At 35.6% G+C, this 15986-nt stretch overlaps 1 protein-coding gene and 1 pseudogene across 1 annotated transcript; one reads left to right on the top strand and one right to left on the bottom strand.

Moving 5' to 3' along the window:
* Window positions 1–285: 285 nt before the first annotated feature.
* On the bottom strand, window positions 286–3856 carry LOC127621572 (transmembrane 4 L6 family member 4-like; annotated as a pseudogene).
* Window positions 3857–12101: 8245 nt separating this feature from the next.
* mpdu1a (mannose-P-dolichol utilization defect 1a) lies at window positions 12102–15679 on the top strand. Its single transcript, XM_052108491.1, has 8 exons — window positions 12102–12411; window positions 12486–12610; window positions 12861–12926; window positions 13066–13198; window positions 13303–13388; window positions 13490–13608; window positions 14155–14265; window positions 14372–15679. Exons 2-8 carry the CDS (start codon window positions 12499–12501, stop codon window positions 14516–14518), a joined length of 774 nt encoding a protein of 257 aa, XP_051964451.1. The 5' UTR covers window positions 12102–12411; window positions 12486–12498; the 3' UTR covers window positions 14519–15679.
* Window positions 15680–15986: the final 307 nt, after the last annotated feature.

The following is a 15986-nucleotide window of genomic DNA, read 5'->3' as shown; positions in this document are numbered from 1 at the left end:
TCATAACATTTGTACTTTGACTAAATATTCTGCTATTTCATTCACCTATGAAAGACTTTCTTGTATTCTCCCTTGTACAGAGTCCCCACCTTCTGAAAAATTAATAACTTGTAAAACCATTTTTTTTTTTTTTTACATTAAGATTTACCTTAAATGTTTTAAACTGGTTTTGAAGTAACACGATGCAACAGCATAGATTCTGGGAGAAGTGAATTGTGTAATGTTAAATGTGGATTAAAATCTGATAAAAAAAAAAAAAAAAACACACACACATACACACATTCCCAAAGTGTAAGAGTTTTGTCTTTTTATTTTTAGTATATTATTACTTTATTTCTGAACTATAAAAAATATGTTTTGAGAAGAACATTTATAGATATTGATAGAAAAAGAGTGCTTATATTTATACCATTAATTAAAGCCAGTTTCCTATACATTATCATTCACTCTGTGATCCATTATATAGTAGCCTACATAAGTATTTAATAAAAATGTAGTATTAAGCCAAAACATCAGCAGTAAACATCAATAGGTAAGACAAATGTAAAGTAAACATGCATATAGTACAAATAAACTTATATCAAAATGTTCAGTGTTAAGATTTAGTGCATGAAACCCGTTGACTGATTGCAATATTAATGATTTACTTCATCTTCCCAAAAGAGGACACTTCTCTGCTGATTGTGAGGCAGGATGACAGAATAATAAAGTCCCGGACGCTCAGAGTATTGACGGTTTAAAGAGGCTGAAAGACAAAACATGGTATAGTGTAAGACATCGTCAGTAACTATGCAACGATGTAATCAAAGTCATTTAATCACTTATTTTATTAAATTACTGGAGCGTGTGACTGGAAGGAGTAGGGGCCATTCAAACCGGACGCGTTTTTACATCCGTCTGCGCTGTTTTCTGTTGTTTTTTCATATAAACATTCGCTAGACGGACGTCTTTAACCTTTGAACTCAGGAGTCTCGAGACTTGTTTTGGTTAGTTCTATTCGTTACGGGGCTTTTTTTTTTTTTAGCCTCTTACAGCTAAATAACTGGATGATGTTTAGGTAAGGAGGTATTTGGACTTAATAAACATGTAAGTAGTTTTTGTCTGTTAAGGTTAGAGGTTATTGCTCTGTTTAGTGTTAGTTATGCCTTTTTGTGTTTTACTAACATTAAAGGTTCCATTCAAGGGTTCAATACAAGTTAAGCCCAATCGACAGCACTTGTGGCATAATGTTGATTACAATTTTTTTTATTTTTATAATTCTACTACCTCCTTTTCTTAAAAAATCTGGGCTACTGTGAGACACAATGAAGTGAATGGGGCCACATTTTGGAGGGTTTAAAGTCATAAATGAGAAGCTTATAATTTTATAAAAGCGCTTAGGCCTACATTAAATCTTCTGTTAAAACTGATCGTTGTTAAAGTGTTTTTTTAGGAAAATATTTAGATTTACTATACCCCTTGAAGTTCTTTTGTGACTGAATAAATTATACAGTATATCACAAATTGATGAATAATAATATTTTCTTGTATTCCTCATTTACCACCTGCTGTATTCTCTCTATTGGTGTTTCTTACCCCTTTTTCTTTATTCCTGCAGGTTCCACAGAGGCAGCCGAAGAGGCCATTGATCATCTGTACAGCACAGAGGACGAGCTGCAGGCTACTGGCCACCAACAATGTTGAGAACAGACCCACATTAAACTCCACCACATTTTTTGGCTCGGTGCATATTTCCCACAAGTCATGGTGCTTAAGGTAACTTTCGTTTCTGAGAAATGTAGGGAAAAAGATTTTAAAGTATTAAAAGGTGATCTAAGTCACAAAAGTATATTTTAAACAATGCTGTAGAGTGCAGAGATGTCTCTTTCACCTGTCTTTAAATGGAGTTCCCCAGGCAAGAGACATTTGATTACAGTGCGGCCCATTGATAAGTCCTAACAGTGCCACAATAAAGCTATAAAGGGCACCAGCAACACCCACTACTGCAAATAAAATGGACAGGAACATCTGGAACAGAAAATGCATCATGGGAATAATTTTGAATTAAATACACAAAACAAATATACGTTCATTACCTTAATGCACTTTTTTTTATAATTTAATTGCACAACAATATAGCAACTTGCATCTATTACTGACTCTTTTGTTTTCCCCACCAATCAAAAATAATTATAACCAAACACTTTTTACATATAATTTTTACATATTTGTGGAATTATGTATAGGAAATACCATTATTTAAAAGATATCTTAAGAATAATTTCCAAATCACACATTTTCATATTTGCCTTTGGTGTATATGCCTTTTTGTGCAGTCAGGTTAATGAACATTAATCTGTTCTATATATATATATAAACCTGTGAATGACTATTTACTGGCTGTAATTACTGTAACGTTGTTAAGTGCACGAGAATTCAAACCCTACTGTTCACAGTTTTACAAGTTGTGTCTAGTCACATGTCAGACACATGAGTCAAATATTTATAAATGTGTCCTTTTCCACCAAAGAAGACTGCCTATGAAAGTTCAAGCACTTACAGATACACTACAGATTTACACTGCACATAAATAGTTACATTCCAAATCTGTTTATGTTTTCATTCTGTGAGAAGCTTCTGCTCAAAGCAATGTAACTTCCAACTTTCTAAATCAGAATCAGGAACAAGAAAAACATGATCACCAAACCATTGTGAAGTGCCTTTATGTCTCTCTGTTTACCAATACTACAATAATCTAATTAATTTGACTATTCAGTTTTATCACCTACTAGATACATCTTGAACATTTTAAAAGATAAAAAAAAAAAAAAAAACAGTTCTCCTACTCTAGCCAATTTGCGTTTTAAAATTAAAGTGAACATGCCTTTTCATTAATTAATTTCTAAATAATTGTATGTTTTTAAACTGCAAACCAAAAATAGTGTTTTTTTGTGACAGGGCTGGAACTCACCCCACAGCGATTACCACAGCAGCCCTGCTTTCCAGTTAGGTGGATATGAAGAGCTGGAATCAACACCTAGAGAGAGAGACATTTTTACGAGAAACCTTTTATTTTATCATTTTGCAATTTATACATTTTGACTCAAACACATCATAAAAGTATTAAACATATTTAGGGTTAAAGGTCACTTTAGTCATGTTTGGTACACATGTAGCTGCTTCAAAATGTGTGCAACGCCCTTAATATACAGTACCTTATTAGGAAATCTTATTCTTTAACTCCTAAAGATTAGGCGTTGCCTAAAAACAAAATTCTAACTTTGGTAAATTTTAATTATATCTCTTGGGTTTCTTATAATATCAAATTTGATTTGAAATTGATCAAATTTAGACTTAATTAAGGCATATTCACTGTAAACATGTTACTGACAAGAACGATGCCAAACTTTAAATCCTTTAGGCCAGTTTAAATATTGTGACTATGTGAGACTATGTGACCGTTACATTCAATCTTAAAATACAATATATGTCATTTTTAAATTTACATTACAATTAAAAACATATTTAGACTTACCATTGCCCCCCCTCCAATCAATCCCCCATGTATTTGACCTCCTCAGTAATATGTCCATTCTGAGAGTACTTAACATCCCAGCCAGGAAAAAACAGAATAATATTACAGATTATGGAGATGAGCGCTAATGGGTACAGACTTCCCGCGACGCACACCGCACATTTTCCAGTACACATGCTGCAAAGTGTGTGTGTTACTCCTGAATAAAAATGTGACCAGAATAACTGCTCTAATCACATCAGCAATTAATAAAATAGCTGCAGAATAAAACCTTTCCTAAGTGCTTGCCGACAACAGTTTTGGTCACCGTTGTCTCACAAAACTCCTGAAGCTGTGTTTCTGTCAGAGTGCAGAGGTCTTTATAAACAATGGCTGGACAGTTTTTATTGAGTTAAGATAAGACCAGCCTATGGAATTCAATTCCTCCAACCACACCCTGCCTAGAGAATTTACAACTAAAACCAATATTCTTTTAACTTCTTTCCTCTTTTTTTAAAAAAATGTATACAGCATTATTTAAACTATTTTTAAACGTGACCAACAACTCTTTTACTCTCTGGAATTCACATTGGCTGTTGTTTATTAAAATATGTAGCATTTCCCTTGTCAAAAAAACATTGCCAATCATTTCAGCATAAAATCCACAATCTAAACCCATACTAAGAATTTGAATGCTTTTATGCATTTCATTTCTTGCAAGCACAGAAACTTGGCTCTGGTTTTCATAACAAGTAGAAATGGCACATATTCAGTCATTCAGTTGCAATCTGACCTTACATGAAGTAAAAGCACAATAGTGTACAGCGCACTTTTGAACTGTGAGGAAGAAATGAATAGCCTTTATATGTGTGTGTGTTATATTGTATTCACTTGGCTAAATTATATTTACACAGGGTGCTCTCAATCAAATGCTTTGTGGGACTTTGGACTGTTTCTGTAGTGAAAAAAACCAAGATACCAACACTGTAAAACAAACAGCATTATCTGAAAGAACATCTATATGTCATTTTCTTTGCCAGTGTTTCAGGAGAATTATTAAACGACTGTTTCTGATATACAGTTTAGATGTACGTAAAACTGCTGACTGCTGAAGTAGGACTACTTTATTTTATCTAATTTTTGAACAAATTGTGTTTTTTATTAACATGAAAGTAGTTTAAGGAGTTGACTGACTGATATTAAACACACTTTGTTTATCACACAGCACGAGTCAGAGTTTTGATGTTCAGCAGATTTTATGTTTGAGTGGAGCCATGGATAATGAAATGTTGCAAGGACACATCTCTCCTTAAAAGGCTTTCCTGTTTGCTCAACCCCCAGAACACACACCCTTTCAGGCAAACCATGGACAAAAGATTGTGACAATCTTTCATGAAAAATTATCAAACCAACATAAAATCATATCTATATACAAAAATTCATTCCTGTCATTACCTGCCCTCTAATCTTGGTGTATCAGTATTCTTTAAAGATTTCCTCATATAATGAAGTATGATTTGTGAAATAAAGTGCTTCCATTATGTTCGCACAAACAAATCTCACAAATGTGTTATGCAATCAGTTCAATTTTACAATATATTGATGTGACATTCTGATTTCCCATGATTCTTGAATTATAGTTGTATAGAGATAAATTCAGAAAAAAGGTGTTAAATTGTTTGCTATCCAGTAATAATTCAATTAACATTTTTTCCAGAAATCAAAAGACACACATTTATCATAATGATAAACAAAGCAGTGAAAAAGATGATAAAATCCTCTGTCTGGATCAAAGTCTTTACAGCTTCATAAAAAAGGTTATACTAGCACAGGCAACACAATACAAACAGGCAAATCTCATATACTGTACAAATGAATAAACCAATGATTCATATAAAGTACATAGGACAAATCATGCATAAAAGGTACTGAAAAACTTCAATAAAATTTTATGAATGTAAACAACAGCTTCATAATAGTATAGTATTAGTATGACATTGATGAAATACTACACATTATTAACATTTACTTAAACATTTCAAGTTCAAAATTAATTTAAAATTCCACCTTACTCTGAAAACAAAAATAACAACAAATGTCTGGTTTCCAGTGATTTCAAATATTTTGTATTGCAGTTGTTGTGGTGTTCACTGTCAAATATAGACTAACATTAATGGAGACCTATTATACCCGTTTTTACAAGATGTAATATAAGTCTGGTGTCCCTCAAAATACCCCACAGATAATTTATTATACCATGTTATAAATGCCTCTTTTTGTGGGGAATCAAAAACACGCTGATTTTGTGTGTGTCTCTTTAAATGTAGACTTCCACCACCTTTCCAGAAGAGGGCTGTGCCTTTACATCTCTTGCTTTGGATACTACAGCAACAACAAATCAGAACCTGTCCTGCATATCACGGCGCCGTTTTGTGGTCTGTTCTGCATAACGCGGTGGCTCATTTTAGCTTTAGCTCATTTTAGTGGCCGACCCACCGGCCCGCTCGGTTCTGCCGATGGCCAGTCCGCCCCTGATCGGCTCCAAAGTGCGTTGGCCCACCGGGAAAATGCCCGGTATTCCAGATTACCAGTCCAGCTTGTCCACTGCTTCTTCAGTGGGCTCTGATGCCGGGAGTACGTGAAGACTCTTATGTTCACTTTTTCAGCCAACAACAGAACACTTATGACACTTAAGAAGCTGAGACATTATTCTTCTCACAGTATCAGCTCCAACGCGGAAAAAAATGGCGGACTGTGTGAAGATCTCTCAGGGGAGGATATAGGGTGGAGTCTGTCACCAGTCGTGGGCGAGGCTTGCTCTTAAGTGATGTCACTTTAGAGCAGAAACAAAAACTGTTCATTTTGACACACAGTTTATGATTAATATAAATATAAGAAAGAGGAGTGGGTGGACTTTTAACATTGTAGGGTGGCTGTGTACACGCACTGTTGACTCACATTTATGTACAAACACCATGTAAAAGTGAATTTGGCATAATAGGTCCCTTTTAAGAGACTAATTAAAAATAAACATTTAACATTTAAGAAAAACATTTAACATTTATATTACATTCTATTTTTAAAACATTTGTAAGGCAGTAATTGTGTAGATGTGAATGGAAATGTATTGTTTGTGTATTGATTGACAGCTGTCTAATTCAGGGGGTAGCTGGAAAATGAGAGCTCAAATTATGTTTTTGGGCTCTCATTAAGAATTTATTTTTACATACCAGCCTATTAAAACCATTAGTGTGGTTGATTGCTGCTGGCCAAAATGTTTTATATTTTTTATATTATACTGTAATTATTAAGCCAAGTCATTTTTATTTGTATAGTGCTTTTCAAAACACATATCATTTCAAAGCAACTTTAAAGAACATTATGCTCTAACAGAAAATTATGCTGTAATGTCTGAAATGTCTTAAGGTCTTCATTGAGCAAAAAATTAAAGCGTGATAGAAAATCATGCTTTAAAACGTATTTGTCTTTAGGCCCCAAGTTAGCAAGCCAAAGGCCTCTGTGGCAAGTAACCCAAAACTCTATAAGATGTTCAATAATGGAAAAAAAAAAACTTTGGGATAAACCAGGCTCAGCAGGGGGAGCCAGTTCCCCTCTGGCTATACAGCATAAATATAATGACAATATTAGTTATGTATGTGTAATACAAGTCATGCATGAATTGAGTAAACTGAGTAGATGTTGGTGGGCAATGTTTAAAATGAAAGGATATTGACTGAACTGTAAGATTAATAATTAAAAAATTGGTGCATTTTTGGGCTGCCATCTGCAATGTTTCACACTCAATTTTAAAAGCTTACCATTCACACATACCGTGGACTAATAGCGGAAAATAAAAATTTGTCTAATTTTTCATAACCACTCAAATAAAAATAGAAAGACTCAAATTATTCATAAATAATATTGTATGTGTTTATAATCTTATGATAAACAGATTTATTTTCTTCTAAATTTGTAAAAATTTAATTCTGATTCTGTTCACTCAATCTCACTTTGAAAAGTCTCATTGTATTCCACTAGGTGGCAGAAAACACTAGAAAAGTTTTTTTTATCTATCATATTCCATCACAATATACAGATCTGAAATGTAGGTGGCACTCTAATGCATTTAAGCCCTTGCAGATGTGATCGTCGATCGACATTCAGTCTAATTTCCAGTTCAAGCAAAACCCTTGTTATTTCATTGAATATCTTAGCCTCTGAGTGAACTAGAAGCTTACTCTAGGTGTCATTAGAAAGCAAAGATCCTCCCCTTTTTGCGGGACAATGAGGGACACGAGGGAGAAATAACTTACAATTATTGTACTAGGTGAATAAATATTGATTTTATATTAGATGTCTTTTTGCAGTGATGTTAACTTGCTTTAAATCGCTAATAGGCTTTATAAAATGTTAATGACGGCACTGACCGGCGTTGTGAACATCACTCAGTTTGGCACAAGGTCTATGATACAAACAAATTTTAACAGCATGGACCTAGTCAATCTAAATATAATGAAGTGAAAATAATAATCTAATTGTTAAAAAGCACATTTCCAAATAAGCACATTAATTCCATTAGGAAAGACAAGAAAGATTAAAAAATGTTTGTCTGATCTGGCTGCTTCGAGTTGGGCCTTCTCATTCATTATGACTGTAGAACTCCTGGCAGGTGTAGCTGTAGTTCACTTTCACCAGTTCACTTTTTATGAGGTCCACAGTTGCTCAGTTTCTTGTCTCTGTCCATGCAGCGGTCATCAAAGGAAACACCCTCTCCACAAACGCATTGGTGACAGGAATGCTCAAAGCCAAAGATATCAGAGCTGTCATGTTTGGGGCACTGAAATGCTTCAGCAGAGCTGTCCATGAAACTTCGGTGGCATACCCTGCACTCTCCTTTTTTAGAGCCACATGTAACGGGTTTTAACAATGTATATTTTTTCTCCCATTCTTTATTATACAAACAAAGACGCTTTTTCTTCTCGGGAGCTCTGGATAGAACCATTTTTCTGTTGCAGTTTTGTTTTTTTTTGTTTTTTCAGTGTTTTCCTGCTCTGGCCAGAACCAAAAACGGTAGTGCTGTGCATGTTCAGTGTTTTCTTATTAACTTTTTTTTTATTGTGGAATTGTAATTTAAAGGACTATGAAATAAAATGATGCAGAAATAATAATAATAACAAAAAATAATACAGACAAAATTTAAATGCGTGATACTGCTTATGACTTGCAGGACGCAGGACAAAGCTTCCAATTTTGTGCAAAATGCAGGACAGGTGGTCACCCTAAAGAAAACATGTCAACCCCATATCTTCCCAAATTTTGAAAGATGAATTTCTTGAGGAAACACAATATCACATTTCTTACGTTTAAGAAAAGAAATAACCTTCCTTCTTTTTATGGGGTGCCCCAACCTATTCACATTCCACATGGAGGGAGACAATCCACTCATATTAACATCTGACATTTTGACTTATTAGAAAAAAATAGACTGTGTGTCAAAAACAAGATTATAAAGACCACTTCAAACATTAGTGCAACAATGAAACCCCCAACTTCCCCCTGAATCAAACAAACAGAAAAAAGAAAAACGTGTGCATGAACCCCATGCATGACAGTGCCAACTGGCATCCATTCCTCTAAACTCAAACCGTCCATGTGCGACAACTTTGCCATCAGATCGCACAAGCCAGGTGCTTCCATGCAAATTTTGTGAAACAGAATTACATAACAGAAGAAAATCTATAAAACAAACTCCAGCCAATAGGCAGAATAATCACAAAGAACGTGTAGATTCATCCACATACTGTCCCGAAGGTGTGTTCCTCCCCAAAACAAGCTACAGCCTCTAGCAGAATCAACACACGCACACACACAAAAAAAAGTTCAGTTTCCTCGGGCATGAACACAAGTGTTCAGTGAGCCAGCTGATTCATAAGTGGAGTAGATGACCTAATCCTTCCTATGTCCTGCAAAAAAATATTCCACAAAACAAACTCATAAGGCATAAGCACAAAAAAACAGCAGATTCCTCCACAACTGTCCCAAAGTAGTGTTATTTCACAAAACAAACTCCAGCCGCTAGGTGGAACCATCACAAAAATAAACAAATAAGGCACTCAGCTTCTTCGGACAGTCAGGTGAATGTTCAGTGAGTCAGGCTTACTTGTAAGCAACGTGAGAATCACAACATGGCTTACTCATTCCAATAACTTTATGAAGGACAATGCTTGCTTGGGACATGTAAATACTTTGCGGCCATCCTTATTATCTATTCTCAGTTTGGCCAGAAACATCAGTGCTGAAGTTTTCTAATTCTTTGGCATATTGTCTTCATAGAACAGTTATGAAACAGAGTGTATTGAATCTCACTGGTTTATGACAGGAAAAAAAATAAAAACTAGCAAAGTTTTGGGGCCTGGTAGCTCAGCTAGTAAAGACGCTGACTACCACCCCTGGAGTCACGAATTCAAATCCAGGGTGTGCTGAGTGGCTCCAGCCAGGTCTCCTAAGCAACCATATTGGCCCTGTTGCTAGGGAGGGTTGAGTCACATGGGGTAACCTCCTCATGGTCACTATGTTGTGGTTTGCTCTCGGCGGGGCACTTGGTGAGTTGTGTGTGGAGGCCGCGGAGTGTGGCGTGAAGCCTCCACACACGCTATGTCTCCGTGATCACACACTCAACAATCCACATGATAAGATGCGCGGATTGATGGTCTCAGACACAGAGGCAACTGAGATTCATCCTCTGCCACCCGGAAAGAGGCAAGTCACTACGCTACCACGAGGACTTTGAGAGCATTGGGAATTGGGCTTTCCAAATTGTGGAGAAAAGTGCATAAGTGTGCATCAAAGTGCGCAGAGCTCGCCGTTCACACTCCGCCCCTTGTATGCCCCCACGCAACTCCCACAAAAACATATTTTCTGATGATTTGTTTGCTTGCTTTTCCTTCTGGATGGCAAATTTTGTTCTGGACATCTAAGACATACACTGTCTGGACAAAAAAATCTTTGCCGTTTGGATTTAAATAAGCAGATACATAAGAGACTATGATTGGAACATTATTTCAGTGATTAATATGTTTCAGCTGAGAACAATTCTGTGAACCCTACCTGATGCAGCGTGAAGCATCTCATTTCTTAAACAACCATGTAAGAAGACGTATCCCGTTGTTGTGGAAACAATTTTACTGTTTTTCAGAAGGGGCAAATTATTGGCTTGCATCAAGTTAAGAAAACGGAGATTGCTGAAATCACTGGAGTTGGGTGATGAACTGTCCAACGCATTATTAAAATCTGGAAGGATAGTGGTGAACTGTCAGCTTCGTGGAAGAAATGTGGTCGCTTTGTCACATTGTAAAAAATCGACATTAGTAGTCACGGCTATGCATAATAGTGAAAGTAAGACCATTTTTACATGCACAATGCGATGAGAACTGACAGGATTTTGACTGAACGAAAGAAAGCCATTTGTTAGTGAGGCAAATTGGAAAAAATTACTTCAGTTTGCTATAGGGAGCATAAAGATTGGAATGTGGAGCATCATGTGGTCTGATGAGTCCAGATTTACCCTATTCCAAAGCGATGGGCGTGTCAGGGCAAGAAAGGAATCACATTAAAGGATGCACCCATCATGCATAGTCTCCACTGTACAAGCCTTTGGAGGCAGTGTTATGATCTAGAGTTGCTTCAGTTGGTCAGGTCTAGGCTCAGCAACGTTATGCGGCAATACAATTAAGTCAGCTGACTATCTGAATGTACTAAATGAGCAGGTTATCACATCAATGCATTTTTGCTTCCCTGATAGCATGGCCATATTCCAGGACAACAATGCCAAGATTCAAAATGTGAAAGAGTGATTCAGGGAGCATGAGGAATAATTTTCACACATGGATTGGCCACCACAGAGTCCTGACCTTAACCCCATTGAAAGTCTTTGCCATGTGCTGGAGAAGACTTTATGGAGGGGTTCGACCCTCCCGTCATCAATAGAACATCTTGGCCAAAAATGTATGCAACTCTGGACAGAAATAAATGTTGTGACATTACGCATATGGTTGTCGAAACAATGCCACGACGGATGTGTGCAGTAATCAAAGCTAAAGGTGGTCCAATGAAATATTAGAGTATGCAACTTGATTTGTTTTTTGGCCAGGCAGTGTAACATTGGATTATTCAGTCAAGCAAGCTCACAGACAAGTAAACAATGGCTCATGTTTAGAAAACTTCCTGGTAAAAGAAGATATAAAGTTTTTAACTTAGGGTTTACAGCAGCAGTTATTGGAGCATAAATGAGATGCTCTTGTGAATCTACTAATCAGTAGTTTGCATTTGGAAGGTGTATTGAATCATTTTGCACAGAATTCTTAAAATTATTTTAATTGATATGACATTCACAGGGACCGTTCCTGACATTTGGTAGCGGTTAACAATAGCTGATTTATGGACAAAAAAAATCAATAAACTGAGATTGAAAACATTTTGAGATTTGAATGAGGCCAAAGAAGAGATTTGGCGCCTCCTGTAGGAAGATTATTCTATTACAAGACCTAACACATCCTTTTCGTCCTTCCGCCCTCGTGGTGATGATGACAAAAACATGAACTTGCGAAAACACTAAAAGTATAGTTTGCGAAAACCGTAAAATAAGTGTTTCCCGAACGTATCGTTCAATTGAATCAAATCATCATCACAGGGAATATCGGTCCATTAGGGAGTGCTGACAGGATCTGGAAAGAACAGAAAGCTAACAGTAAAATCTCTGAACATAGAGACATGCACGCCCCTTTAAAACTTCAATTCCATTGGTTTAGATGAAGTAGTTTAGTGAAATTTGCCAAATATTTATGTCCGAATCATAACATTTCTTCTGAATGGTCAGTTAAGAAGACTTACGATCAGACGTGTAACTCTAATTTAATTTCGTAAGTTGTTTTAACGCTCTATGTAAAGATTTACTTCACAGTCGGATTATTTACTGACATTTGATCACTGACAGGAATCCAGGAACTATGGACAAGTCTGACGAACGGACGATGTCTTCTTTCAAAGAATTTTTACTGACTTTCTTCATGCCAGAAAAATGTTTTGAACAATTTTTCCTTTATTACAACTTTATGCACGGTGAGCGGCAATTGTATCTCGAATAATCTTTAAAACGTTTACAAAATGCTAGTAAACATATACATGTACTGATTTACAAATCCATGTAAACATAATAAATATATACTGAACAAATCTATTTTATAGTGGGTAAAATATGGACAAAATGTAGTTTAATCATGTATATTGTACAACATCATTGTTTGTGTTTGGAACAGATCTAACAGTTTGACAGTTTGATATTAACTGTCACATCTGTCTTGTCCTTTAGTACCCTGTCTGAGGATTATCCTGAGTAAGACTATGGGAATATATATTTTGATGGGAACTGTTTTTGGTGAGTAGTTGACATCATAATGTGATTATTTTCCTTTATTTTATTTTTTCCAGGTTGCATCTCAAATTCTCATATTTCTATATTGACTGAAGTTGTATTCAAACTTTCTTAGTATGTTTCTAATTCTTCCTTTCCACAGCCCCGTTGCTTCAGATTTGGAAAGTTCTTTGGTCTGGCAGTTCTGTTGGACTGTGTCTGATTTCTGTTGTTTTAGAACTGTTGGCCATCTCTGCCTATACTGCTTTCTGCTACAAACAACAATTTCCCATTGGGTAACACAACATTACAATCAATTTTTAAATCTGTTTTGGGGTTTAGAAGTATGTGCTCCTCAGTAGGTGTGTACATCAATGCTAAAACATGTATGTGAATGCAGAGCCTGGGGGGAAGGTTTGTTTACACTGATCCAGATTGCTGTCCTCGCTTTTCTCATTCAGCACTACAGAGGGAAAACCATTAAAGGTCAGAAAAAAAGAGAAGAGAAAAGACCAGTTTTAATGATGTAAAGTAATTATAAATAATAACCTTCCTTGAATGTGTTTTTGTGTGTATTTTTTATACAGGTTTATATTTCCTTGCTCTATACTGTGGCTTTATGTTCCTCCTGGCTTCACCTTTGACCCCTGTGTCAGTGGTTTGGACCATGCATGAATGGAATGTGCTGTTGGTTATTGCTGGCAGAGTGAGACTAGACCTTTTTTGTTTTTAAAGGGATAGTTCACCGAAAAATGAAAATTCTCTAATTTATTCATCCTCATGCCATCCTTTACATTTTAAGTCAGTAGGGTCCAAAACTTTGAAGCTCAAAAAAGCACATAAAAGCTGCATAAAAGTAATCCAAACGACTCCAGTGGGTAAATGTGTGTCTTTAGAAGCGATATGATAAGTGTGTGTGAGAAACAGTTCATTATTTAAGTCCTGCCTGGTATTGGTGATATTCCCAAAGAATGTGAATTTCCAAAAATAAAAAACTCTGTTGACTTGCATTAAAAAAACCAACATAGCTGAGATATTCTTCTAAAAATCTTAGTTTGTGTTCAGAGGAAGAAGAAAAAAGACACCCTTCTGGGATGGCATGAGGATAAGTAAATGATGAGAAAAATTTTTTTTTGGGTGAGCTATTCTTGGTGAGCTATTCCTTTAAGAAAGAAAATCCATACAGATAGTGTGCATGAAACAAGATATTCTTTATTTTTGTGTGTCTGTTTTCTGTTTTGTGTGTGCTCAGTTGATCCAGGCATGCAGTAACTACAGATGCGGTCACACAGGGCAGATCTCTGCTCTGTCTGTTGTTCTGGTGTTTCTCGGCTCTCTAGGCCGTATATTTAGTTTACTACAGGTATACAGAAATGCTGCTTTGCTTATGTATCAGACATTTTAGTTCTGTAATTAACAGTCTTTTTTATTAACATCTCTTTTACATATTTTTTAACCTCTTTCTGAAGGAGACGGGCCTTTCTTTCTCGACGCAGATGCATGCACTGGCCAGTTGTTGCAGTGGGATGATCCTAGCCCAGGTTTTGTTATACTGGAATAAATGTCTGACAAGCAAAGAGCAAGAGGTGCAAGTGGAGAAAGAGAAGGCTGAATAGAAGAGGTAAAATAAACTCTGGCTATATGCAGAATGTCTCATAGTACCTCTGGTAGCACAGTATATTGGAACACTTATTCTGAGTCAAGTGCAAAGCAATGTATAGCACTCGAGAACTCCTAAACCTTACACCCTGAAATAAACATTACAATGGATGAATGTAAAAATGGATGTGTACAAATGAGTCATCAAAGGGATCTTTTGCTAGAAATGTTTTAATTTTAACAAATCTAACCTAACTTGCTGAGTTGGTAAGTAGCTAAGCAATGGCACTGGTGCCCTCATATTTGATGTTGTACAAATCCTGTTGGGTGTAAAATAGCATCACTTGGCATTTCTGTCTATTTTATTAATTTAAATGGTTCTTTGATTGACAAAAACTCAATCTTATAAAAATAACACAATTGTTTAAAAAATGTTTGACTATTCCGGTGTCACATGCAGTGCTTACTGTAGAAATAAGTACTTAATTGGCAGTTAAACAGAACATTTAGTTTGAATGGGAGCTAGGGGATCAGGCTTGAGCCAAACATCTTTCATTTGGCAGTGCTGACTTGTTTATTATCCAGTTAGAACATTAGTGAAAGCTCTCAATAATCTGATCCTTTATATTTACGTTAGCATTTAGTAGCATTTTCTTCTTATTTGTCAAACATTTGGTTTTTTTCCTGTAACCTAAACTTTCTTTGAAATATGACTGTATATCAGTTAATACGTTATTGACTTCTGATTTTGAAATGCATAGTCATTCATGCATCATAAAGTGATGTCTGTTTCTGATGGCAAAGAGATCAAATGAAAGACTCATGGCTAAATTATATTCAGATATTTGATGGATCTTAATCAAACCATGTTTCACACTTTGTGTTGTCGCCACTGGTCTCAGTGTTGATATCAAATAAATTTTGGGTTGATTCATATGTAAAAAGTGTTAATAAAACTATTGTTTGCTTACTTTACACGTGCTACACTACAAAACAATAATCAGTGGAAATAAAATTTTTTATTAAAATAATAAATCTGAAAAGCCTTGAGCTCTCTTCTCTCCTCTTCTCAAGTGAAGTTCTCATTAGGATGCATTTTGCATTTGCAGAAATACACCACTAGGTGGCAGAAGAGTATTAAAAAAAAATGTTTCCCCTGAATAAATTGCTGTTATTCTACTCTCTATCTTTGTAATCACTGACTTTCTTATACTTAAACTATATTTTGTCTCTGTGCACAATAGTGTTTGATTTGTGATGTCATGAGTTTCATGAACATTTTTTAGAGAAGTTTTTACTTCTCTCATTAGCTCAGTTTTAAGATGTGAATCGATTTTACATTATCACTGTTAAAGTTTATTCTGCACATTTTCAAGAGATTATATATGTAATCAAATATGATCCTTATCAAAAAAGCTCATGACATTTTTTCGAATAATCGATGTTTTTTAATCCTTTTATATAATCTGTTTACAGTCATGCTGG

The sequence above is a fragment of the Xyrauchen texanus genome, chromosome 3, assembly GCF_025860055.1.
Source record: "Xyrauchen texanus isolate HMW12.3.18 chromosome 3, RBS_HiC_50CHRs, whole genome shotgun sequence".
Lineage (NCBI taxonomy): Eukaryota > Metazoa > Chordata > Actinopteri > Cypriniformes > Catostomidae > Xyrauchen > Xyrauchen texanus.
This window is presented reverse-complemented; position numbering and strand designations above follow the sequence as displayed.

What these genes read in the sequence shown, in the direction of transcription:
- mpdu1a (XM_052108491.1), top strand. Translation starts at nt 12,499, where the DNA reads ATGGACAAGTCTGACGAACGGACGATGTCTTCTTTCAAAGAATTTTTA. An exon ending in CAGAGGGAAAACCATTAAAG is followed by an intron (nt 13,389 to 13,489) that starts GTCAGAAAAAAA and finishes TTTTTTATACAG; the next exon opens with GTTTATATTTCCTTGCTCTA. An exon ending in GTATATTTAGTTTACTACAG is followed by an intron (nt 14,266 to 14,371) that starts GTATACAGAAAT and finishes CTCTTTCTGAAG; the next exon opens with GAGACGGGCCTTTCTTTCTC.